The following is a 27,545-nucleotide window of genomic DNA, read 5'->3' as shown; positions in this document are numbered from 1 at the left end:
AAAGCACAAATTACAAAAACAAAACCAATAATTTATAAAGCTGTTTTTGTAGGCTAAGTACTTCATTTCTAGTTAATCCTCACAACATCCCTCTTGAGTTGATACTCACCGTATTTTACAGGGGAGTGGTGGGGCTTACAGAGATTAAGTCACTTGCCCATGTCATTCGGCCTAGGCAGCCTGACTCTAGATCCATCACACTAAGCCTCATTTTGTGAAAGAGAAAACACACAACTGTTATTGAACACTTTTCAGTTTCAGTTCACTATCTCAGAAAATCATATCGTCTGTCACATTTATGTCTGTGTTTCAGATTTTATTGGCATTGCAGTTCTTTTTAAAATTTCTTTATAAATAAGTCACATACGGTTTCCCAGGGTGTCACAGTAGTAAAGAATCCACCTGCCAATTGAGGAGACTCAAGAGACGTGGATTCGATCCCTGGGTCGGGGAGATCCCCTAGAGTAGGAAATGGCAGCTCAACTCCAATGTTTTTGCCTGGAAAATTCCACGGACAGAGGAACCTGGCGGGCTACAGGCTATGGGTTGCAAAGAATGGGACACAACTGAGCATGCACGCATGCTAAACACATATACTTATTTATAAATTTGGTTTAGTAGTCATGTAAGAACTATAAGCATAAGAGTTTATACCTAGTTTTATATATTTGTGCATATTTAAGTAATTTTATAATAAAAATGGCTTAAGTCAACACTGGCAGTCCACAGTATTAAGTCATTAACACCCTCAACACATTAACACTGTTTACTTTAAATAAAATCCCTTAATAGCCTAAGAGACTGGACATATTTTGATGGACTGGGAGTGAATGCTCATAACACAAGGTGCTGTGTAGAAATGACTCTGCCACTGGTTATGAGGTACCAGTAGGGAGCAGGTTGGTATTTTTTTCTTTTAGCACTTTGAAGACCAGATTCTACTCTTCTCTGCCACTTCTGTGCTGAAAAGTCTGCTGCCAGTCTAAAAGCCACTTTATGGGTAATGGCTCTTTCCTCCCTCTGTTTTTGAGATATTCTCTATGGCATTCTCCATATTCACAGCTAGATGTGGATATAGTTTTCTTTATATGTATCCTAAATCTTTGGATGCACATCTTTCATCAAAACTGGAAAATTCTCAGTGAAAATCTCTCCGGATACCCTCAGTCCATGTTTCCATCCTGTTTTCCTTGTCTCTGGACCTCTTATTGATCTTACCATGTTACATTCTGGTTAATTTTTTCAGATTTATTTTTCTGTTTACCCAGATTCTCTCTTCAGATATGTCCATAATATTTAGCCCATCTGTAAGGATTTTTTTTTTTTTTAGTGGAAGGGAGAAATATATTTTATCATTTACATTTTTGAACTTTATTGAGATATAATAAATGTACAGTGAAGCACATCATTTGAAGTGCATAGTTAGGTGCTGATAAATGCATGCACACAGGGAACTACCACCACAATCAAAAAACAAAGCATTTTCATCACCCCTAACAGTTTCTTTGCTCCCCTTTGAGACATTTTCAACAATTATTTCTTCATATATATGTTTTTCTGGCCCCTTTTCTTTCTCCTCGTCCTTTGGAAATCCAGTTTCATGTGTATTGAGCATTTGGACATTGTCCTCTTAGGTGTCAGGGCTTATCCTCAGTTTTTCTCCAGTCTTTATTCTCTGTGCTCTTTGAGCGTTTCTATTGCTCTGTCTTCAGGTTCACCAGTTCTTTGTTCTGCTGTCCACCCAATGTGGTTGAACTCATATAGTGAACTTTAAAAATTCAGTTTTTTACTTTTCACCTCTAGGATTTCCATTTGTTTTGTTTTAGTTTCCATTTCTCTGTTGAGGGTTCCTAGCTGTTCATTCAGCGTTATAGTCTAGTTTCCTTTAGTTATTTGAACATATTTATAATTACTGCTTGTCTGTGTTTCCTAAGTCCAATATCTGGAACTGTTCAGAGTCTGTTTCTATTGGCTGCCCTTTCCCCTGAGTATGGAGCACACTTTTATATTTCTTTGAATGTTCATTACTGGTTGAAAGTTGGAACTTGGAGATAGTACATTATGGCAACTGTAGATTCTGTTGTATTTTTCTGAGTGTGTGTGTGTGTGTGAGTGTGTGTGTGTATTTGGTTCTGGTAGGCAATTAACTTTCCTGCACTCCAACTGCAAACTTTGTCACCCTTCTGATATGAAGCAACTAGAATCTCTGTTCTTACAGCTTCCCACTGCTACTTTTTTTCCTGATCCTTTGAGACTTTTTTCCTTGTTTCTGTTTAATTTGTTGGTCATTCTTTTTTGATTTTCTTCTCAGGATTCCAATTGTCCTAATATCTAGCTGTTTGGCTGATTTGGGGGCTCTGTTCCAGATCTTTCAAGCCTATAAGTTCCGACTTTCTGACACTTGTGCACAGTTGGAAAGTTTACTCAGTTTTAAAAAAAAGGCAGCAGACTTACAGATAGGGCTGCACACAGCTGTCGTTAAGGAGCAGATTTGTCTCTGGCTCCTGCCCACTTTTTCACCAGGCCTTAGTACTTCCTCCTGCACATGCATAGTTGAGTGCCTGGCCTGGGATTTGGGCAGAATTTGTACTCAAAGTTGTATACTCCTGTGGGGTTTTTTTGTTGGTGTTTTTTTTTTTTTTTAATTTTTTTTGCTGCCAGTGTTTTTCCTCTAGACTTCTAGCTACTTTTTCAGCCTTGAACTTTGATCTCTGGCACCTTCGCTAGTAAGGGTGTGATTTTCCACTGCCTTTTTTTTTTTTTTTTTTTTTTTACAGTTAAAGCTGTAAGAGTTGGGCATTACCTCCAGCCAGGAAGACATAAACTCTCAATTCTTACCCTTTCCTGTGGCAGTTTTTGGAGAGTAAATCCTCCTTCTTTTAGACTCTCTCCAAGGTCTTGAAATGGTTGCTCTTAAAAAAAAACAAAAACAACAAACTTCTTTAAAATTGTTTTTATCATTGTTATCTGTAAGAGGGTTTCATGATCATTTTAGTCCTCTTACATTCCTGGAAATAGTCCACCCATTTGGTTCCTTTCTAAATTAAATCTGCCTAAGGGTCTATAGTAGTCTTTTTATTTCTCCCATTATAAGTCCCTTTTGAAAACTATTTTAACTATATTTATTTTATGTTCTATACACAATTAATATCTAATAGTATTTCCAGCGTCTGAAGTTCTTGGGTGTTGAGCAGTGCTGCTGACAAGTTGTTGTGTCTATTGTCTCTCTCTCATTCAACTTTTTATAAGTACTTTTTGGATCATGAACCAATGATCTGGAGTGCATTAAACATGGAAAAATACTACATCCTGATTTGAGGGTTTGAATCTGCAAAGAGGTTTTTGTTTGTTTTTTCCTGATGTCCAGAGAATATTATGGACCATTGTTTTATTAATTTCTATGGCTAGGGGCTCTTAGAGGTCAAACATGTAGTAAAAATTTGAGTCTAAATCTACTTGAGCACAGGCTCATGATAATAAATTCTTAGAGGGAAGCTCTTCTGTCTCATAATACAGAGCTAGGGAAAGCCATATCCATAGCCCAGTGGGTAGACTTTTCTTGATCCATTTCTTCACTGACAATATGGCTCTTCAAAACTTCTGGTGAGCAGTAGTCTTGATAATAGTTTCTTGCCTACCTCCCACTCAAGAGTCTGTTGTGTACCCACTTCTCTATAGAAGCTTTAAAGACTTCATTTACTTGATTACCAGAGGGATCAGATGAATCCCTAGCACTGCCAATTCCTACTTACTTCTCTGATATTTCATTTTCTTATTTGATTTGACTTTCTATTCTGGGAAGTTTGGAACAGAAAAGTATAGAGAAGAGTGTAATAAGGACCTGTATACTCATCACATATTTTTATTAGTTAACATTTTGCCATATTTGCTTTGTCTGTGTTTGCTGAACCATTGTGAAGTAAATTATATATTACATCATTAACATTTTACCCCTAAAAGCTTTAGCATGCGGGCTTTCCGGGTGGCTCAGTGGTAAAGAATCCACCTGCCAGTGCAGAAGATGGAGGAGACACGGGTTCAATCCCTGGGTTGGGAAGATCCTCTTCCAAGGACATCACAACCCACTCCAGTATTATTGTTTGGATAATCCCATGGACAGAGGGCCTGGTAGGCTATAGTCCATGGGGTTACAAAGAATCAGACTGAGTGAGTGAGCACACACAGACGCATACACTTCAGTACACATCTACAAAAATTAGGCTTTTCTCTACACAATCATATTGCTATTTTCATGTTTAACAAACTGTATTAATTAGGAGTCTCCAAAGAGATAGAACTGTGAGAGAGGGAAAGAGAGAATGTGTGTTTGTGGCTGGAGTGGAGGGTAGGGGTGCAGAGAGAAAAAGAACTGAGTAAATGGGAAGAAGAAAATTAAGAAGTTTTACCAGACATTTCCTTAGAAAAAAAAAAGTCATGTATTTCTAGACTAAAATGGCCCACCATAAACTCAGCACAGTGAATAAAAAAGATCCCACACCAAGGCACATTATTATAACCTTTCAAACTGGAGGTGTTTGAAAGAAGATGTTGAAAACTTCCAGAGACAAAAAGAGGTGATAATTGATCAGGAATCAGAATGGCATCACACTCTTCCCATAAGCACTGTACACTTGGGGAAAAAAGAACAGCCTTCATGTTTCTGAGTGAGAATAATTTCTAAGGCTTTCTTACTCAGCCAGACTGTCAACCAAGTGTAAGGTTACAATGAAGACATTTTCAGACACAAAGGACTTTTAAAGTAACTTCTTGCGTAACAAGTTGTAAGAAAGCTGCTGGAGGAAGTATTTACAATTGTCAGTCAGTCAGTTCATTTCAGTTCAGTCGCTCAGTCACTCAGTCACTCAGTCGTGTCCGACTCTTTGCGACCCCATGAATTGCAGCACGCCAGACCTCCCTGTCCTGATATCACCATCTCCCGGAGTTCACCCAAACTCTTGTCCATCAAGTCGGTGACGCCATCCAGCCATCTCATCCTCTGTCATCCCCTTCTCCTCCTGCCCCCAACCTCTCCCAGCATCAAGGTCTTTTCCAATGAGTCAACTCTTTGCATGAGGTGGCCAAAGTATTGGAGTTTCAGCTTCAGCATCAGTCCTTCCAAAGAAAGACTGATGATCTTCCCAACCCAGGAATCAAACCGGGGTCTCCTGCATTGCAGGCAGATTCTTTACCAACTGAGCTATGATGAAAGTGCTTATCTCTGAGAAGCAGGAACCAGGAGTACAGTGGGAAGAGGGAGAACTGTTTTTTGTTAACATCTTGTAGTGTTATATGATTTTTAAAACTATGTACCTGTGTTAGTTTGATTTTTAAAAATATTGTTTAAATCAAAATTAATCAATTTCAGAATTTTAAATACTGTTTGTAACTACCCGTGACACATTTCATGATGCATTGTAACACTGTCATGTTGGTAAAGGTCTGAGTCATACTAACTTTTTTCAAGGGCAAGGTGTTCCAACTCTTAAATTTGCATTGTTCAGTGGAGTGCCATTAGCCATGCATGGCTGTTTAAATTAAAATTAAATTTAAGGTTCAGTTCTTCAATTGTACTGGTCACATCTCCCAATGCTCTGTAGCCACATATCAGTTTGGTTCAGTTGCTCAGTCATGTCTGACTCTTTGCAACTCATGGACTGCAGCATGCCAGGCTTCCCTGTCCATCACCAACTCCTGAAGCTTGCTCAGACTCATGTCTGTCAAGTTGGTGATGCCATCCAACCATCTCATCCTCTGTTGTCCCCTTCTCCTTATAAGGCTAGCGGCTAACATATTGGACAGCACTGCACTGTCCTAAATCATTCTTGAATCCCCCTCTTCCCAGCTCATTGCCATTATCTCTAGGCAGTGTACCATGGAGACTGAAGGTGTGGGCTTTGGAGTCAGACTGCATTAGCTCATATCTTACTAGCTGTTTGACTTTGAACATATCATATAACCTCTTAGTGTTTCAATGTCCCCATCTATAAAATGGGGACACTAATAGCATAATCACATTCTAGGGGTTGCAAGGCAAGACTGTGATAATGCATTTAAATGAGATGCTTAGTACCATGCCTGGCCCACAGTAAGCCCTCATAGGTTTATCCGCTGTAACTACTATTGTCATCATGCCTTGCTGCATATCCCTTCAGCCACTTCTGAGCTCACATGTGGTCCTGGTGGACAGTCCCCTTTCAAGCTGACAACTTCTCACCTCAAGGCCTGCCTCCCTCTTTATCTCTGCCTGAGAACTTCCCTGGGTGCTATGTGACTTTGCTCAGGTGAAGGCAGAGAAGCCCAGAAATGCTGGGATTATACCTCTAGTGGAAGCTCACAACCATAGAAGGAAAGTGCCCGCTTTCTTTACTGGGGCAATTCTGAGGTGTCTTCTCCGTAATCCTTGAGAGGCTCCCAGGGAAACCGAGTCCCCCACCCCCACCCTCTGTTCCACAGCAGATGTGATCAGTGATGCGCCGTTGTTGACCTTCCTCCCCTTCCTCTTTTACTTTCCTTCCCTTACTTGTGGTTCTTGGGATCTGCTCCCAACCTTGGTGGAACCCACACTAAGACAGCCGATCATCAGCACTACCACCACCACCATCAATTCTGGTTCTCATTATCTCAAGGCCAAGCTCTTATAGTAGCTTCCTGGCTTGTTTTCCCATCTTCTCTTCCGTATTATAACCAGAGCTATCTCAGTTTAAATGTAGAGTTATGACTTACCTGTGTAAAGACTCTGATGCTTCCTTCTTGCCGACAGGTGGAGACTGAACTTAGTCCTGCAATAAAGAACTTTAACAAATTCCTTAGAGCCTACCTTACCAGCCTTACCTCTTGTTAGTCTTGCTGTACACCATCCTTTAAACATACCATTCTCCTTTGCACGTCTGTGTCTGAACACATGCTGTCTTTTCTCTGATTGGAGTTAATAATAATTGCAGTGCACAGCTGTTAACCACCTACTCTGTACCAAGCAGAGCCCTATGTAGTCTGCACAGGTGAGTTCTTTAATCCTTAACTTTATGAAGAAGGTTTTTATGTTCTCCTTGTATTAGGGATGTAGAAACCCAGGCTTAGGGAAGTCCCATTCTTAATAGCAGAGTTTGGTAATACCAAGCTGATATCCTGTATTTGGCAGGAAAGCGGCATGACACAGGCCTAGTTTACTTAAAGGAAATCAACTTTACTCGCCCAGGAGAGAGAGATTTGGGGTTGGAGAGAGAGACAGAAAGAGAAAGATGAATAGCATGGGCGATCTGCCTGCCTGTCTTCTCCATGCGTGTGTGCTCCCAGGGGAGAAAGGGTGGCACGGCTCTGCCGTTACCCACATTGTCCTGGGGGCGCCTTGCCAGTGAGTGTGACGAGAGTGCTTGCTTACTCACAACATTCCCATGACATAGCTGCCTGAACCCTTCCCAAAGACTTCCGAGAGATGGTATATCCATCTCCCTGCAGGCTTTTCAGGGTTGCCTTTGACTGTGTGACTTGTTACAGGCTGACTCTCCACTGCCTGATCCAAGGACGAGGTGAGACTCCATGGTCTTGCTTTCCTTTCCCACTTTGCCACCTGGTAGACACCTGCCCATCTCTTGCACAGCACCTCCTCGGGTAAGCTTTCTCCATCTCCGTTGGGAAGAGCCTTTCCTCCCACCCGGGCCTCTGTGGCCCCTGCACATGTTTCTGTCAGTGCTGTCCCGTGTGACCTTCTCATGATTTGTTTCTATACCACGTTCCCCAGCCAGGCAGTAGCTTCCTGAACCCCCTCCTCTTTCCTTTCTCCAGTATCTGCTACAGTCCCCTCTCCATAGCAGTGAGAACTATCTTGGTTGTCAGCAAGGCAGGTCTCCATGCCTTCTAGAGAAAGGAGGGAGATCAATTCTGAATGGTTATTGTAATCAGTCATGTTCTTACAGAATCTGGAGACCGAAAATAATCTATTCTGTCTCTCTTCTCTTTCTCTTTGGTTTCTATTTTCTTTCTGTGGGGTTGCTATTTGATGATAGGTCTTTAAGAAGCCAGTTACTGCAGGGTAATGTGCCCCATCGAATTTTCCTTGTTAGATCCATGAAAACATGTTTTTGTTATCTATCTTCGTACCCAAATTAAAACATCTCCGTCAGACAGCCAACCTCCCCCCAACCCTGAGACTGGCACCATCCCTGCAGAGTTTCCAAGTTATCATTCTGTTTTTCTATCTTGTGAAGGATGTGGTTTTTGGTTGTGTGATTCTTTTTAAGCTGCTTCATTTGTTTTTGGACTGATTAATAGCATAGCTACCCAAACTTGGACAGAAACGTCAAATTCAGAATCTCTGGAAGCAACAGCACCAAGATGCTAATTAGTTCATGTTTTCCATATGAATGAGACTCAAATACACAATCACTGCTTCCTTGTTTTATCTCTCACCCTTGACTGTGCTGGCAAACCTTGCTTTTCCTTTTAGCTAAAAGAGGATTTATTGGGAACAAAAATCCTTTTCCTGTACTTCACCTGCTGGATGGAATGAATAAAAGCCTCAGGGGAAGATCTAAATATTTGACAAATATAACCTCAACCCCCAAAGTTTTAAATCTGGAATACATTTTACAGTCTAAATTTGAACCCAGGCCAGGGACATGCATGCTGATGCTGATTATTTGTGTTCTTTGGCAGAGGGTCTAGAGAAGTGATTTAATTCAATTGTGTGGGAAAGGGAAGGGGGAGAGAAAGATCATGTAAACATAGTGTCCACTTGGGTATCTATGTGCTGGACAGTGGAGTCCACCTGACTTCCCTCTTCCATCACTGGCCTCTGTCTTGCTGGCTGGCCTCAGTTTGCACCATGCTCCCCATCCCATGCTCTCCACTCTTGAGCCTCACTGGCACTGTGCTCCCATCTGCCACAGGGCCTTAGCACATGCTACTGCCCCTGTCTGGAATGTTCTTCACAGCCCACACTCCACCTCTTTACCTAGTCAGGCCTTACTCTTCTTGCACATAACAGCTCACTTTCTCAGGGAAGTCCCTAAGATATTTATGAGTGAGATAAATCCTCCATTATGTATTTTGAGGACCCTGAATACTTCTCCCTTGTAAGCACCTGTCACACTCGGAGTTGTATGTTCTCCTGTATGGTCCTTTGTGTAAATTGTTTCCTAGGGTGTGGCATTTTTATATGGGGAAAATGATATGCAAGCGTTCGTGTTTTTCCTTTAAAGTTCTGTGTTTAATAGATGTTAGAAAAAAGTCTATATAGTAGTAGCTTGTCCCTTTGTGAGTATTTCTGCTTACAGTAGGCCTAAAATAGATAAAACTGTGAATCCACCTTTCATAAGCCATATGAATAAGGCAATGGGCATATAGGCAGAAATTTTGGAAGCAGTATGCAAATAACTGCAATTTGGAAAACAGTCTGTTCATATGTTTCCTGTCACTAGAACGTGGGCTGCAGAAGAGAGTCTCATCGTGCACCGTTGTACCCACTAGGCCTGGTGCATATTTTGGCCTTCATAAATATTTGTAGAAAGCCTGTTACATGACTAGATGAACAATTTAATGACTCAATGTGTGCCCCTCCCAGGCACATCAGGGAGCCATAGGTCAGATGACTAGAAAGAAGGCCAAGATTTGTCTTGAGGATCATCCGTATGGATGCACACAGTAGAGACAGGTTGGGACTTTGTATACTTAGAACATTCAGCTTGGGATGCCAAAAGATTGTGGAGGGTCTTGGGGATGTAGGAGACCTCTGCAGTTATCCTGCTCAGAGTGGTGCTTCTAGCATCCTGGGCAGGTACAGTCACAGACAAGCTTCCCTAATAACAGACTTTGTGATGAAAATTAGCATGCAGGAAGTTTGTTAGGATCTTGGGATGAACACCTATGGGAGGAGAGGAAGCAGGACAGGGCAGAAGGAGAAGTTGAGGCCATCTCAGCATAGAGACCTCAGCTGACTTTATGAGAAGGTCTGAAGCTGAAATGATCTTTCAGAACTGCCTAAACCTGGCAGCTTCACAGACTGCCTCAGAGGGACATGCTCTTGAGCAAGGCACCTTAGGCCACCCATCTGCAGGTAATACTCCCAGCAGCTGGAGGATCATTTCTGAAGGGAGACCTGAGGGATGCCTCACAGAGTCAACCATAGACGGCCGTCTAGAATCCATGCGAAAATCTCCAGGAGTGGCAGATGGCAGCCACTGTCTGTGGATTTGCTTCAACCATGGAGTGGCTGTAGTTGTTAGAGAGAGTTTTTGCTTTATACTGAACCCAAAACCACTTTCTCAGCAAGTTCCAAATACCTGTACTCATTTTGACTATGAGCAAGAAAAGGAAAATGACCCTTGCATGATCTGAGAAGAGCTATGATGAAAAGTGAAAGTGAAGTCGCTCAGTCATGTCCAACTCTTTGGGACCCCATGGACTGTAGCCTACCAGGTTTCTCCGTCCGTGGGATTTTCCAGGCAAGAATACTGGAGTGGGTTGCCATTTCCTTCTCCAGGAGATCTTCCCAACCCAGGGATTGAACCCGGGTCTCCTGCATTGTAGGCAGACACTTTACTGTCTGAGCCACCAGGGAAGTCTATGATAGCTCATGTCAAATCTTCTCTTGACTGAATCACCTAGTTTCTTCTGCTGTTTTTTGGTATGTGTTTTTCTGGCCCCTTGCTATTCATCTTTTAGCCTCCATTTGCAAAACTTCATTTAATATGTAACATCTAAAATGAGATACAGTAATCCAGATGTGGCCTAACCAGCCCAGACTACAATGGGACAATTACATAACATCATCTGTGCCTTATAGAAGTAAGCTTGGAGGCAATTGAGATTCTTCTTTTTCAAATGAATTGCTGTGAAGCAAGCTCTCTCCAAATGTGGGCTTATGAAAACAATCACTGGGAACCTAAATGGAGAATCTAGAAGATCATTTTATGCTCTCTCATGTTACATAGTATGTATAATTATATTTTTATAAAAATAATAGCAAATGTTTATTCAATCCTTATCGTACGCCAGATACTGGGTCAAAAATTCTTGCATGCCTCCATCTCATTGGATCCTCTCAACAAACCTGTGAGGTTGGTACTCTTTGTATCCTCATTTTGCAGGGGAGGAAACAGAGGATAGAGGATTAAGTAACCTGCGCTAAGTCACCAAGTCAGTAGATGGAAAAGCCAGGATTCCAACTCTGCCAGTCTGACCCCAGAGCTACCTTCTTCTGTATGTGGATATTATATTGGTTTCAGTTCAGTTCAGTCGCTCAGTCATGTCCGACTCTTTGCGACCCCATGAATCACAGCACACCAGGCCTCTCTGTCCATCAACATCTCCTGGAGTTCACTCAAACTCATATCCATCAAGTCAGTGATGCCATCCAGCCATCTCATCCTCTGTCGTCCCCTTCTCCTCCTGCCCCCAATTCCCCCCAGCATCAGAGTCTTTTCCAATGAGTCAACTCTTCGCATGAGATGGCCAAAGTACTAGAGTTTCAGCTTTAGCATCATTCCTTCCAAAGAACACCCAGGGCTGATCTCCTTCAGAATGGACTGGTTGGATCTCCTTGCAGTCCAAGGGACTCTCAAGAGTCTTCTCCAACACCACAGTTCAAAAGCATCAGTTCTTTGGTGCTCAGCTTTCTTCACAGTCCGACTCTCACATCCATACATGACTACTGGAAAAACCATAGCCTTGACTAGATGGACCTTTGTTGGCAAAGTAATGTCTCTGCTTTTGAATATGCTATCTAGGTTGGTCACAACTTTTCTTCCAAGGAGTAAGTGTCTTTTAATTTTATGGCTGCAATCACCATCTGCAGTGATTTTGGTTTGGGTTGACTTAAATTAGTGACTGACTTAACAATGTCTAAAGAAAGGACCTTGAACATACATGATGGGCTTCAGAGAAGCTTAGAGGGCTTAGAAAGATGTTATTTTATAGGGGACAAAGCCAAAACACTTGATGCTTTCAGATAAGGACTTTCTTCATGGCTGTTGTAAGCTTTTAAGGGTGAGGACCATACTTGTTCATCTTCTAACACTGTGTCTAGCACAGTATCTAAGTCATGTTTATGCTCATTACCAGGGCATTGTCTCTCTGCTCCATGTTCATTCTTCTCTGCTTTCTTTTCATGGTGGAGCTGGACCTTGTAATCTTTTCTCCTTCGCCAGCTGATGCCACTTAAGGTTTGTCAGTAGAGGGCGCTGGAGGGCTGCTGTGAGAGAAAGGGGCTTTTTTCTAGGGTTCTTGTGCTTTTCTTTTTGCTCCTATGGCAATGGCCAGTGGGCAGCTTCCTGCTGAAGACCTAGTGGTGCACAACCTCCAGTGAGTGCCACTGACACCCCAGTGAGTTGCTTGCAGAGTTTTGCCAGTACTTCTGTGGGCAGCTCCCTGAAGCACCGTGCTGAGAGCTTCTGTCCCCTGTGTGCCACGGCCACACCTTTGCCCATGAAGTCTGAATGTTGTCCTCCAGAGAGGGGCTTCTCGCTTATTTGTTCCTTCCTTGAATACTTTTCTCAGTCTTGGGGGTTGTAACTGCTCCCTACATCTGCTGTTCAGTTATCTTCAGAGGTCGCTTTACCCCTCTTTGTAGACAGCCCCTTTTTACTAGCTAAAAATTCTTTCCATTGATATTTTCCTATTTAAATTATTGGTGTGGTTTCTGTCTTCTTATCAGACCTTGACTAACCTAGTCCCAAACGCTCAGTAGGTAATGGGTGAACTAGTGAGGGAATTGAGGTAAGATGCTTCATTTTCAGCTTATTGATGCTGTTTATCTTGTGGACTGGACTGCATTGACTAGCCTTCTGCCCAATCGAATTCTTCCCAGATGTTTCAGTTGCTTGGGAGTTACACATTTTCAAGTGTTATGTAAAACCATCTCTCTTTTTCATACCAATTAAATATGATGTGACAGGTTCTCGTAGCCCCAAAGATAAACCAATTTCTCCCTCGTTTTTCCTCTGTGCACTGCCACCCTGGATTGGGTTTTTGTCCTGTATTATCAGAAATCATCTGGTCAGTTCTAAAACAAGCACCATTTCCTAGGTGATTTGGGGATCCTCATGTAGATATTCTTATTTTGAAAATGTCATAGATTTTACCTTTCATTTCTATGTTGTTCAGTTGATAAGTCATGTCTGACTCTTTGCAACCCCGTGTACTGCAGCACTTCAGGCTTCCCTGTCCTTCACTATCTCTCAGCTTGCTCAAATTCATGTCCATTGAGTCGATGATGCCATCCAACCATCTTATCCTCTGTTGCCCTCTTCTCCTCTTGCCCTCAATCTTTCCCAGCATCGGGGTCTTTTCCAGTGAGTTGGCTCTTAGCATAATGTGGCCAAAATATTGGAGCTTCAGCTTCAGCATCAGTCTTTTTAATGAATATTCAGGTTTGATTTCCTTTAGAATTGACTTCGGAGAAGGCAGTGGCAACCCACTCCAGTTCTCTTGCCTGGAAACTCCCATGGACGGAGGAGCCTGGTAGGCTGCAGTCCATGGGGTGGCAAAGAGTCAGACATGACTAAGTGACTTCACTTTCACTTTTCACTTTCATGCATTGGAGAAGGAAATGGCAACCCACTCCAGCTTTCTTGCCTGGAAAATCCCAAGGATGGAGGAGCCTGGTAGGCTGCTGTCTACAGGGTCGCACAGAGTCGGACAGGACTGAAGCAACTTAGCAGCAGCAGCAGCAGAATTGACTTATTTGATCTCCTTCCAGTCTGACGGACTCTCAAGAGTCTTCTCCAACACCACAGTTCAAAAGCATCAATTCTTCAGCACTTACCCTTCCTTATGGTTTAACTCTCACATCCATACATGACTACTGGAAAAAAGCATAACTTTGACTATGTGGACCTATGTTGGCAAAGTGATGTCTTTGCTTTATAATATGCTATCTAGACGGATGGTGGCGCTAGTGGTAAAGAACCCGCCTGCCAGGGCAGGAGACCCAAAAGGCTGAGGTTTGATTCCTGGGTCAGGAAGATCTCCTGGAGAAGGGCATGGCAATCCACTTCAGGATTCTTGCCTGGAGAATCTCATGGATAGACAAGCCTGGTGGGCTACAGTCCATGGGGTCACAAAGAGTCGGACACAACTGAGCGACTAACACAACAGGTATGTCACAGCTTTCCTTCTAAGGATCAAGCATCTTTTATTTTCACGTCTGCAGTCACTGTCAACAGTGATTTTGGAGCCCAGGAAAATAAAATCTGTCACTGCTTCCCCTTCTGTTTGCCTTGAAGTGATGGGACCAGATGTCATGATTTTAGTTTTTTGAATGTTGAGTTTTAAACCAGCTTTTTCACTCTCCTCTTTTACCTCTTTAGTTCCTCTTCACTTTCTGCCATTAGAATGGTATCATCTATTTATCTGAAGCTGCTGCTATTTCTACCTGCAATCTTGATTCCAGCTTGTGATTCATCCAGCCCATATTTGCAGAGCATGGTGTGCTCTGCAAATAAGTTAAATAAATAGGGTGACAGTATACAGCTTTGTTGTACTCCTTTCCCAATTTTGAACTAGTCAGTTGTTCCATGTAAGATTCTAACTGTTGATTCTTGACCCACATACAGGTTTCATTTCTATAGGCAATGACTAAATTCTGAACATAGTTGATATTCCCAGGCTATGAACAGTCCTGTGTCTACAATTTACACAAAACGTGTGAGCATAGGATAACATTCCTATCACATATTGTGGAGAAGAAAGTTCAGTAAAGTAATCTAATGTCTTGCTCTTATGTATCTCTGCTGCTGCTGCTGCTGCTAAGTCGCTTCAGTCATGTCTGACTCTGTGCGACCCCGTAGACGGCAGCCCACGAGGCTCCCCCATCCCTGGGATTCTCCAGGCAAGAACACTGGAGTGGGTTGCCATTTCCTTCTCCAATGCATGAAAGTGAAAGGTGAAAGTGAAGTTGCTCAGTTGTGTCTGACTCTTAGCGACCCCATGGACTGTAGCCCACCAGGCTCCTCCATCCATGGGATTTTCCAGACAAGAGTACTGGAGTGGGGTGCCATTGCCTTCTCCTATGTATTTCTAGGTTAGACTAAAATGTTTTTCCTGAGGCACATTTCATTTCCACATGAAATGTGGAAATCACAATGAAGTGTGTTTCTGTGATGATTTGTACAAATTGCCTACCTACAGCTACATCCCCAAACACTACAGCCAAGTGAACTAAATCCTGAAATTGAATACAGTTCCAAAGAGGTAGTGCCCAACCCTTCATTAAGGCTGATAGAAAAGCACATCAAGGACGTGGTGAGGTTTTGCTTGTTTATGTAATAAAATAGACACCAGTGTTTAGCTGCTGAGTGTATAAATTTAGCCTGTGTGACAGTTGGAAGCTAAGAAGGAAGGAAGCAATTTGGGAAATACCTCCTCCCCACATCACAAATATTCTCAGACTCCTTGGAAGACCCCAAAACACCAAAACAAGGCCCTACAGTATATGCATTTTATAAAAGCAAATCCACTCTCTAGCTTCAGGCTGTGTGTGACCTGGTTTCTCTCTCTAATTTTATAGCTAGAGTGGAAAGCTAACAATGTAGTATGTCATGGTCAATATGTCAACCACAGAGTAAGTACCATGTTACAGAAAGATCCCAATAGTCACTTAGTATCATTCCTTTGTAACTTGAGAGGGTATTGGATGAATCACTGGGGTCCAGAGTACCCGATGTCAGATCCCCATGTCTTAAGCACTCAGTTGTCTGCCTAGATTTTAGATTAATTTTATGTACAGTGGCAAAGGGAATCTTTCTCAGGGTGAAGAAGAGGTTTAGGGAGCCAAATCGGAAGGAGGGGAGTGTGCCACGTTTTATGAGCCATCATTTCAACTTTAATACTTGTCAAACAAATCCTTAGCAATTGTGAAATGGAAAACATACAAATCCCACTGCTTGGCTGGGCTTCTTACTTTGCACGAATGCTCCTGAAAAGATTTTTTTTTTTAATTTGCAAAAGTTCAGTTAAGGGCACATCTCTGTTTAGTGTGTCACTTTTATCATGCTTGTTAATATCCTAACAACCCAAAAGCAATTAGGTTTGGGATTCCCCTCCTCTCTTCACCACGGGCAGACAGGCCATCACTGTCCTGCCAGAAATATGAAAGGTGACCTCATTTATATTTTTCTCTTTGCAGTCCAGTTCACCCATAAGAAGCATCCATAAGAGGTCAATTCTCAACCACCCTAAACCCCTCAAATATTTAGAGCGTAGGGTTACACTCTCTGGTTGGTTCAGCAAGGATGGGAATTTTTGAATCTCTGAGTAAGATGTAGTCCAGTTGCAGTGATGTTTATCTTATGACTGAGTCATGAATGGTATATACTTTTTTTTTTTTAGTAAATAAGAGCATCATTTCTATAAAGTGATGGAGACTGGAGAGGATGCTTAGAGGCCCTGGGTTTCTAGCCTTTTCCTGGCTTAGTCCACTTTTCATGTCTTGTTCAGAAAAGATTATGAAATAGGAATTGTGGGGTCAAGAGTGAGGCATGAAGTGAAGACAGTGGGAGTTAGGGAGGCGATGACCTGAAACCCCAAAGTCATGAGATTTCTGTAGGAGGAGGTTGTTTTTGTTGTTGTTTAGTCACTAAGTCGCGTCCAAATCTTTGTGACCCCGTGGACTATCGCCCACCAGGCTACACAGGAGGGGAGAGGGTCAGAGTCTCTGTAGCTCTGAGAGCAGAAATCTGCTGAGACCAGCATTGGAGGCAGCACTGAGTGCCCATGGGATCTGCATCACTGCATTTTCTTTGCATGATTAGTAGCAAACCAGCTAAAAGAATTCATTATGCCCTTAAAACAGATGGTTCCTGGGTAACAGGATGTCCCTTTGTATTGTTTATTCAAGAGCAAACCATGTCTTATATATCTTTTTTGTTTTAATTAATTTACTTTTTAATTGAAGGACAATTGCTTTACAGAATTTTGTTGTTTTCTTGTCAAACGTCAACATGAATCAGCCATAAGTATACGTATATCTCCTCCCTCTTGAGCCTCCCTCCCTCTCTCTCCCCATCCCACCCCTCTAGGTTGATACAGAGCCCCTGTTTGAGTTTCCTGAGCCATACAGCAAATTCCCATTGCCTATCTGTTTTACATGTGGTGACATAAGTTTCCATGTTACTCTGTCCATACAGCTCGCCCTCTCTTCCCCTCTCCCCATGTCCAGAAGTCTGTTTCCTTTGTTTCTCCACTGCTGCCCTGCAAGTAAATTCTTCGGTTCCATCTTTCTAGATTCTGTATATATGCCTTAGTATACTATATTTATCTTTCTGACTTACTTCACTGTATAATAGGCTCTAGGTTCATCCACCTCATTAGAACTGACTCAAATGTGTTCCTTTTTATGGCTGCGTAATATTCCATTGTGTATGTGTACCACAGCTTCTTTGTCCATTCATCTGTTGATGGACATCTAGGTTGCTTCCATGTTCTAGCTATTGTAAACAGTGCTGCTGGGAACAATGGGATGCATGTCTTTTTCAGTTTTGGTTTCCTCAGTGTATATGCCTAGGAGTGGGATTGCTGGGTCAAATGGTGGTTTTATTGCTAGTTCTTTAAGTAATCTCCATACCGTCTTCCATACTGGCTGTATCAATTTGCATTCCCACCAACAGTGCAAGAGGGTTACCTTTTCTCCACACCCTTTCCAGCATTTATTGTTTGTAGACTTTTTGATGGTGGCCATTCTGACTGGTATGCATGATCTCTCATTGTCGTTTTGATTTGCATTTCTCTAATAATGAGTGATGTTGAGCATCTTTTCATGTGTTTGTTAGGCATCTGTATGTCTTCTTTGGAGAAATGTCTGTTTAGGTCTTTTCCCCGCTTTTTTATTGAGTTGTTTGTTTTTCTGATATTGAGTTGTATGCGCTGCTTGTATATTTTGGAAATTAATCCTTTGTCAGTTGTTTCATTTGCTATTATTTTCTCCCATTCTGAGGGTTGTCTTTTCACCTTGCTTTTAGTTTCTTTTGCTGTGCAAAAAGCTTTTAAGTTTAATCAGATCCCACTTGTTTACTTTTGCTTTTATTTCCATTACTCTAGGAGGTGGGTGTGGAGGATCTTGCTTTGATTTATGTCATTGAGTGAAGAGCATACCATGTCTTTGAAAACACTAAAGTCAAACAAAATATATGAGCCTAGTAGGGTCCAGTCATCTTTGGGAAGGAGATTGGTTGCATTAAGCCAGTGTATTTTAATCTGTGGTTGTGACCCTGAATGCTGTGACCCCATTTAATTGATGTTTGACCAGCATTTTTTAGGGGAATGTAATAGAAAAATCTCAGTGTGCATTTCACATGTATAATGTTTTACATTTTTTGGTTTCAATTATGTGAATGTTAAAAGCAATATGTGTACTATGTTAGAAAATGGAATAGAAAATGTAGTTCTTATAGTTGCTTAAGCTCCAAAAACTAGACAACTACTAATTTAGGCAACTTTAGAAGGAAAAGGAGGGATCGATCGTGATACATAACTCACAGAGTGAGCAAACACCACCCAACTATTTTTTATAGTCACATGTACACATGTGAGCATGCATGCATGTGCGAGCATATGCATATGTTTGCATATGTGTGAGGGTGCATGTGTGTGATCTGATTCTGTCACAATGTCTAGGATGCAGTGTCCTTCCTTCTAAGAATAAGAAGTCATAATGTTCAGTTGCTCAGTCATGTCTGACTCTTTACGACCCCATGCACTACAGCACGCCTGGCTTCCCTATCCTTCATCATCTCCTGGAGTTTGCTCAAACTCATGTCCGTTGAGTTGATGATACCATCCAACCCATCTCATCCTCTGTCACCCCCTTCTCCTGCCCTCAATCTTTCCCAGCATCACGATCTTTTCGAGTGAGTCAGCTCTTTGCGTCAGGTGGCCAAAGTATTGGAGCTTCAGATTTAGCATCAGTCTTTTTAATAGCATTCAGGGTTACTTTCCTTTAGGATTGACTTGTTTGATCTCCTTGCAGTCCAAGGGACTCTTAAGAGTCTTCTCCAACACCACGGTTCAAAAGCATCAATTCTTTGACACTCAGCCTTCTTTATGGGCCAGCTCTCACGTCCCTACGTGACTACTGAAAAATCATAGCTTTGACTATATGGACTTAGGAATTTATTTAAGGAGATGTTTTTTATGTGTTAATTTCAGAAAATCCAATGGGCAGACCTCTAACCCTACATCAAGGTTCTGGAAGATGCAAGAGATGCTCTTCTTTCCATTGACTGAAAACTGTAAGTATAGCCTTAAATTTTTTTTCAAGTTATTGTACCTTTGCCAAGTGCAAGCTGGTTAGCTTTCCAATAGTAGCATAATTTTGCATGCTACGATGAAGAATTAGTGTTGCAGGGCCACCCCAGACAGGTCATGGTGTAGAGTTCTGACAAAAAGTGGTCCACTGAAGTAGGAAATGGCAAACCACTCTAATATTCTTGCCTTGAGAACCCCATGAAAAGTATGAAAAGGCAAAAAGATATGACATCAGAAGATGAGCCCCCCCCCAGGTTGGTAGATGTCCAATATGCTACTGAGAAGGAGTGAAATAAGTACAAAAAGAATGAAAAAAGGCTGGGCCAAAGAGGAAATGATGCCCAGGTATGGATGTATCTGGTGGTGAAAGTAAAGTTCAGTGCTTTAAAGAACAATATTGCATAGGAACCTGGAATGTTAGGTACATGAATCAAGGTAATTTGGAAGTGGTCAAACAGGAGATGGCAAGAGTGAACGCCGACATTTTAGGAATCAGTGAACTAAAATGGATGAGAATGGGTGAATTTAATTCAGATGACCATTATGTCTACTACTGCAGCCAAGAATCCTTTAGAAGAAATGGAGTAGCCCCCATAGTCAACAAAAGAGTCTGTAATGCAATCTCAAAAATGACAGAATGATCTTGGTTCATTTCCAAGGCAAATCATTTGACATCACAGTAATTCAAGTCTATCCCCAACCAGGTTCTAATGTCAAAGAAGCTGAAGTTCACCAGTTCTGTGAAGACCTATAAGGCCTTCTAGAACTATCATCAAAAAAAGATGTCCTTTCATCATAGGTGATTGGAAATCAAAAGTAGGAAATCAAGAGATACCTGGAGTAATAGGCAAGTTTGGCTTTGGAGTACAAAATGAAGGAGGGCAAAGGCTAACAGTATTGTCAGGAGAACACACTGGTCATAGCAAACACCCTCTTCCAACAACCCAAGAGATGAGTCTACCCATGGACATCACCAAATGGTCAATATAGAAATCAGATTGATGATATTCTTTGCACCCGGAGATGGAGAAACTCTATATAGGCAGCAAAAAGAAGACCTGGAGTGGACTGTGGCTCATATCATGAACTCCTTATTGCAAAATTCAGGCTTAAATTGAAGAAAGTAGGGAAAACCACTAGGACATTTAGGTATGACCTGAATCAAATCTCATGATTATACAGTAGAGGTGGTGAATAGATTCAAGGGATTAGATCTGATAGACAGAGTGCCAAAGAACTGTGGATGGAGGTTTGGAACATTGTACAGTAGATGGTGACCAAAACCATCCCAAAGAAAAAGAAATGCAAGATGACAAGTTGGTTGTCTGAGGAGACCTTAAAAATAACTGAGAAAAGAAGAGAAGTGAAAGGCAAAGGAGAAAGGGAAAGATATATACCCAGCCTATTGCAGAGTTCCAAGAATAGCAAGGAGAGATAAGAAAGCCTTCTTAAGTGAACAATGCAAAGAAATAGAGGAAAACAATAAAATAAGAAAGGCTGGAGATCTCTTCAAGAAAATTGGAGATACCAAGGGACCATTTTTTACTAGAATGGGCACAATCAAGGACAGAAATGGCAAGGACCTAGCAGAAGCAGAACATATTAAGAAGAGGTGGCAAGACTACACAGAACTATACAAAAAGGTCTTAATGACCTGGATAACTGTGATGGTATGGTCACTCACTGAGAGCCAGACATTTTGAAGTGTGAAGTCAAGTGGGCCTTAGGAAGCATTACTATAAGCAAAGCTAGTGGAGATGATGGAATTCCAGCTAAGCTACTTCAAATCCTAAAAGAAGATGCTATGAAAGTGCTACACTCCATATGTCTGCAAATTTGGAAAATAGCAGTGGCCACAGGACTGGAAAAGGTCAGTTTTCATTCCAGTCCCAAAGAAGAGCAATGCCAAAGAATGTTCAAACCATGATGTTATGTGATCATTTCACATGCTAGCAAGGTAATGCTCAAAATCCTTCAAGCTAGGCTTCAATGGTACATGAACTGAAAACTTCCGGATATATCAAAGTAGCTTTAGGAAAGACAGAAACCAGAGATCAAATTTCCAATATCCACTGGATCATAGAAAAAGCAAGGGAATTCCAAAAACATCTGCTTCATTGACTATGCTAAAGCCTTTTACTGGGTGGATCACAACAAACTGAGGAAAATTCTTAAGAAGTTGGGAATACCAGACCATTTTACCTGCCTCCTGTGGAACTTGTATGCAAGTCCAGAAGCAACAGTTAGAACTGGACATAGAACAATGGACTTGTTCCAACTTGGGAAAGAAGTACATCAAGGCTGTATATTGTAACCCTGCTTATTTTACTTATATGCACAGTACCTCATGGGAGGTGCCAGGCTGGATGAATCATAAGCTGGAATCAAGATTGCCAGGAAAAATATCAACAATCTCAAATACGCAGATGATACCACTCTGATGGCAGAAAGTGAAGAGGAACTAAAGAGCCTCTTGTTGAGGGTGAAAGAGGCGAGTGACAAAGCTGGTTTAAAACTCAACATTCAAAAAACTAAGATCATGGCATCAGAAAACGAATTTCATGGCAAATAGATGAGAAAAAGTGTAAACGGTGTCTAATTTTATTTTCTTGGGCTCCAGAATCACTGCTGATGGTCAGTTTGATGAAATTCACTTTCATGACTGCAGTCATGAAATTAAAAAATGCTTGCTCCTTGGAAGAAAAGCTATGACAAACCTAGACTGCATATTAAAAAGCAGAGACATCACTTTGTCGACAGAGATCCATATAATCAAAGGTATGGTTTTTCCAGTAGTCATGTGCAGATGTGTAGGTTGGACCATAAAGAGAAGGCTGAGTGCCTAAGAATTGGTGCTTTTGAACTGTAGTGCTAGAGAAGATTCTTGAGAGTCCCTTGAACCATAAGGAGATTGAACCAGTCAATCCTAAAGGAAATCAACCCTGAATATTCATTAAAAAGACTAATGCTAAAGCTGAAGCTCCAATACTTTGGCCACCTGATACGAAGAGCCTACTCATTGGAAAATACTCTGATGCTGGGAAAGGTGGAGGGCAAGAGAAAAAGGGGGCAACAGAGGGATGAGAGGGGGTGACAGAGGGATGAGATGATTAGATGGCATCACCGACTCAGTGGACATGGGTTTGAGCAAACTCTGGGAGATGGTGAAGGACAGGGAAGCCTGCGGTGCTTCAGTTTATGGGATCACAAAGAGTCAGACACAACTTCGCAACTCAACAACAACAACAACAAGTTAGTAACGGTCCTTGGCTCTTCAGGGGGCAAATTTCCTGCATATATTTCCCTAATGGATTCCTGGAAAAGCACTGTTATTGCCTTAGGTTTCCAAACAAAATGAAAAAATGTTTTTCCTATCAACCTTCAATGTCTCATATCTGGTAACAAGCTAAGTGAAGGAAACAAAGCAGCCAGAGCTCAGGGATGCCAGCTAAGTCCTTGCGCAGGGAGATGAGACACGGTGACGTTGAAAAACCGAGAGAAAAGTTTTCGCCTATAAGTGTAACATTTACTAATATTTTTAAGGTGCAAAAAAAGAGAGACAGTGATGTGAATGACAGGCATCTTCTTCTTCTGAGGTCTGCTTTGCAGCCCAGGAACTTGATCGGTTTAAGCAGTATGCTTTACAAGGTTGAGGACCTGGACTCCATCTCCTCCAGCACAAAGCACAGACCCTTATCTTCGGTAACATGGGATGCTCTAGTCAGTTTTTTGTAAGTCCACATGGTTAGCCATAGGAGGCTTTAATTATCACCCCTTCCGAGGAAACAGATTTCCACCACCTCTACCATCATCACGTTGAAAACAATCAGAAGCGTATATGCTCCTGATGCTTTGTGCAAAATGCCAGGCAACTCGTAGCAGTTGGCTTGAAAATGAATCCACACGACAGGCATCTGACAGGCAGATGGCTCCGCAACTTTCTCACGGGAGAGAGAGAGCAACAGGAATGCTCCATGCTTGAGGAACGAGAACATGTTCAAAACAGAACAGGGAACTGCCGCCCACTTCCTTCATGTAAGTTTGGAAGGCTTTTTTTTTTTTATTGATTTGAAGGCTATCACCCTGAACTGACATGGTTCTGCAATTGCAGTGTTAGGTTTACCTGGCCATATCCTGACACTTGGATAGAGGTTTATCTCAAGCTGGGGGCTGCTAATTCTTCCAAAACCTTGGTTTCTGGGAGTTGTTTATTCAGCAGTAATCTACAGATTCTCTGGTCTTTACTTGACTGAAAGAAATGAATCCTCAGCATTTTTCATTATAAACATTATATAATGCCCTGGGAGAGAATACAGCAGCAAACCAGGCAGACAGTGTTCCCAGGGGCACCAGGACCCAGTGAAATGCCTGGCACACCTTTGGCACTTACTCATCGAGCGAATACACAAATAACGACTGGGCTGAGCTTGTCAAGTTCACAGTAATGTTTCTTCTCAATGCTTTGCGTCTTTGCAACCACAGACTTCTGTCTCATCTTTTAGCCACAGTTTTAATTTTTCTTGGCCAATGTTATACTTGAATTTGATTCATAAACTAAAAATTATGGACCATTATAAATATCTTAGAATTTGTCTCTGGGTACCTTTTCCTGGCCAAATCTTTATAGTCAAGAGATGTCAAGCCACACTGCACTATCCCCAACTTCCCTGCAAAGACTTACTAAAATAAAATAAAATTGTCTTATCCGAGTTACAAAAACAGAAAAAGTTATGAAATGTTCTGCTGTACAAATGCAGAATTATATTAATAATGTAGTGTTAACTTAGTTCCTCAATTGTAGTATCATGCTGAACTTTCACATATTGCCATTTTTCTTATTCATAATAGTTCAATTACTAAGGAATTACCTTTCAATTAATAATTACTGAAAATCATTATAAGACATCAGTTTTTATACACAATTATATCATTGCTTGAGAGTCCCCATTTTCAAAAGAAAATTTATAACACCACAGTGAAAAACAAAGAGAAATCTCATTTTCGAAGGTAAATGTAGTAGTCTAAGTAGTAGATAATTAAGGAGCTTATATAGCATATGCTATTATTATCATTCTCAATGGCTGAATACTAATGAGTTTAACTGCCTTTGAGCTATATATTTTTAAATATGGGTAGAAGGTACAATCTCACAGTAAATTTAAATGGCTTATTAAAGGCCTTTACATGGCAACAGTGTCATGTCAGAGATGAATGGTGTTTCTAATTTGCTAGCCACTTGGGTCAAGTTTTCTTGAAGCAGGAAGCATATTTATATAAGTAATCATCACACAAACAGCCTTTTGGGAAAAGCTGTTTGTGAGCGTTTAACATTTTTGAAGTATGCTTTTGTATATCTTCTAAATGAGCATTTTATAGGCATTGGGCCAAAGCGCTTTAAACCCACAATCCTTAACTCAAGCATAACTGCCTGAGTGCAGGAAGATCCATGGGGCATGGGGTCTGGGTTTGAGCCCCTTTATATTTGAATAACACTTTTAGGGACCTTGCTATTTAATGTGTGGGGGTGGACTGGATAGGCAGCAGCATCTGCAGCACCTAGGAGCTTGTAAGAAATGGGAAAACTCCACCACAGACCCACTGAACCATAATCTGCAGTCAAACAAGATGCTCTATGGTTTGTAAGCAGTGCCCCGAGACCCCAAACCTGTACTTTCTGGTGCCCACACACAGGTCATGGTGTCCCTTTCTCTTTCCTTCTCATTTCTAGAATATCCTTTTTGGAGAACAACATTCTCTCAGCCCATGCTTCCCCTATCTTATCACTCCCACACCCACTCCCCAGACCCAAATGAACTTTGCAACACCTGACAACCTGATTTTTATCAAGAACCCACTTCTGCTCTCCACCTGACATCATCCAAGGGCTTCCTGCTGCTGAATGACCAGGGGGATCTCAAGACATTGTAACAGCTCCTAAGGCTGTGCCTTCATTCTGCTCTCCTGTGCCTGAGCCTCCCACAATCCTCCCAGTGGGATTGTGCACTGAAATCCCACTCGAATCCAGTCAGCTTCCCCTTGCCATTGGAATCCCTTCTGTTCTTGAGAGAGGATTTCTTCATCCATGTTTCCACTCATGGAAAGCTGCCTTCCTCCAACCTAGCCATCAACTTTTCTGCTGACATTCGTGATGGATTGAAAGGATGAGAGGGAATCATGCCAGATGTTCGGGGGACTCACAGGCAGGGTTTACTCTGTAGAGGGAATTGCATGCAGTTACTCCCAACCCACTTGGCAGCCCCCTGCTCATACTTCATTTGGCCCCACCCATGCATTGAGAGGCTCAGCCAGCAGCAGATGCCCAGAGGCAATTGGACTTCCAAACCAGACCCAGACTGGCCAGCCAGCTGGCCCCTAAAAGCCATTTGGTCCCTCAGTTCCAAACTGTGCCAGGACGAAGGGCTCTAAAAATAGTGAACTGGGCATTTAGAAGCGCGTTACAGGTTTAGGCCCTGTGGGCCAGGGGTTAGCACGGCCAATGGTAAAGGGTACAATCTGGGGTCAGCCAGGTGAGGACCCCTTCAGATTCCTCTGGAGTGGTCAGCACCCACAACAGATTTCTTTAATCAGAGGAGACTGGCAGGGGGAGAAACAAGATGGCTTTCTGGCCGAAGTGAGTCCGAGGACCGAGTTTAGACCTTCCGTTCTTCTTGAGACCAACGAACCAATGCTTCTCTGCATGCTTCTTGGATATGTAGGTGTTGTAATGGTTTTCCTCCAACCTTTCCAGGAACAAACATTCCTCATTGGGTGTCTGCTAAAAAAAATAATAAAACCAGAGAGAGTAGAATAATTAGTGAGTGGTTTTCGGTGGGGTTCCTCTGTTTACTAGTTGTGTGACCTTGGGCAAGTTAGTGAGGCTCTCGTGCTTCACTTTTTTTTGTTCATTGAAGCAAATACTGGGAAAATAAGGGAACCTGTGCCTGAGGCTAGAAATGAGGACTTCGGTGAGCCTTCAGTGTGCGTCTGCTGTTACGCAAGCTCTTCTCGCATCTGTTGTGCTCAGGACCCTGCACTCTCCCATGGAGGAAATCCTGAATGACTTTAAGTACCTCAAGCACAAGGCTGAATCTTTTGTCTCTGTGGAGACCTGACACCTAGGTTTGACCGTGAGAAACATCCAAAATAGGTGAGACCAGATTGTGATGCTGTGGGCCCTTCTTAGGTGTGATCCTGAGGAGTAAATGAAAGCTGCCGATTTTACTTTACACCCTGGTGATTTTCACTAACAACATCAGGATTTTACTTTAGTGCTATTGTGAACATGCTGCTGCTGCTGTACTGCTAAGTCGCTTCAGTCGTGTCCTACTCTGAGCGACCCCATAGACGACAGCCCTTCAGGCTTCCCCGTCCCTGGGATTCTCCAGGCAAGAACACTGGAGTGGGTTGACATTTTCTTCTCCGATACATGAAAGTGAAAACTGAAAGTGAAGTCGCTCAGTCGTGTCCGACTCTTCCCGACCCCATGGACTGTAGCCTACCAGGCTCCTCCATCCATGGGATTTTCCAGGCAAAAGTACTGGAGTGGGTTGCCATTGCCTTCTCCATTATGAACATGAGTGCACAAAATATGTCCTGAGCACAAAACACATCCTGAACATAAAGGGTTTTTTTTTTTTTTTTAATGAAAATAACTTTATTTGTTGCTACTTATCAAAAGAATGGTACTTGTAAAAATCACAGCTTCACTTTAAAAACAGAAAGAAAAAAAAAAATCACCCCAAAGCATATCCATTCAGATATAGGCATCTGTTAACAGTTGATGAACTTCCTTCCATACATCTTTATGTATGAGCATACAGAGACTAGATAGGCCATATGGATATAGATTTAGGATGTTATCAAAATGGCATGTTATCTCTGCTGTTTTAAAAATGGGTGATAAACCTATGAAAACATTTAATCTCACTAGCAAGAAGATGCAAATTAAAAAATGATTTAACTTATGTTGGTTATAATAATCTTAAAAAGATTTACAAGGCTTAGTATTGGGGAGAGTGTGGGGAATAGGCACTTTTACACACAGTTGGTGAGATAAATTGGTGGAAACTTTTTGAGGGGACTTTTGCATATGCTGAAGCTGAAACTCCAATACTTTAACCACCTGATGTGAAGAACTGACTCATTAAAAAAGACCCTGATGCTGGGAAAGATTGAAGGCAAGAGGAGAAGGGGATGAAGAAGATGAGAAGATTGGATGGCATCACCAACTCGATGGACATGAGTTTGAGCAAGCTCTGGGAGTTGGTAACAGACAGGGAGGCCTAGCGTGCTGCAGTCCATGGGGTCGC

General features: G+C 41.9%; 2 protein-coding genes across 16 annotated transcripts in view; one reads left to right on the top strand and one right to left on the bottom strand.

Moving 5' to 3' along the window:
* The window catches only part of LOC113895217, a 453,671-nt gene that overhangs the window by 288,053 nt on the left and 138,073 nt on the right, over positions 1 to 27,545 (top strand). For 8 of the 9 annotated variants that reach the window (XM_027546109.1, XM_027546115.1, XM_027546112.1 and 5 more), the window contains exons 6-7: positions 7,495 to 7,608; positions 19,138 to 19,220. In XM_027546109.1, the coding sequence (XP_027401910.1) occupies positions 7,495 to 7,608; positions 19,138 to 19,220 (197 nt within the window). Of the gene's footprint in view, positions 1 to 7,494; positions 7,609 to 19,137; positions 19,221 to 27,545 lie in introns of those variants that run through there. The other variant, XM_027546116.1, reaches the window with a different exon arrangement.
* The window catches only part of FGF1 (fibroblast growth factor 1), a 107,024-nt gene continuing 102,219 nt past the window's right edge, over positions 22,741 to 27,545 (bottom strand). For 5 of the 7 annotated variants that reach the window (XM_027546123.1, XM_027546121.1, XM_027546122.1 and 2 more), the window contains one exon: positions 22,741 to 26,011. In XM_027546123.1, the coding sequence (XP_027401924.1) occupies positions 25,817 to 26,011 (195 nt within the window). In that variant the 3' untranslated portion in view covers positions 22,741 to 25,816. The remainder of the gene's footprint in view (positions 26,012 to 27,545) is intronic. The other 2 variants (XM_027546125.1, XM_027546126.1) reach the window with 2 other exon arrangements.

Source organism: Bos indicus x Bos taurus, chromosome 7 (genome assembly GCF_003369695.1).
Source record: "Bos indicus x Bos taurus breed Angus x Brahman F1 hybrid chromosome 7, Bos_hybrid_MaternalHap_v2.0, whole genome shotgun sequence".
In the NCBI taxonomy this organism is placed as follows: domain Eukaryota; kingdom Metazoa; phylum Chordata; class Mammalia; order Artiodactyla; family Bovidae; genus Bos; species Bos indicus x Bos taurus.
The sequence above is the reverse complement of the archived record's forward strand: the minus strand, read 5'-3'. Positions and strand labels throughout refer to the sequence as shown.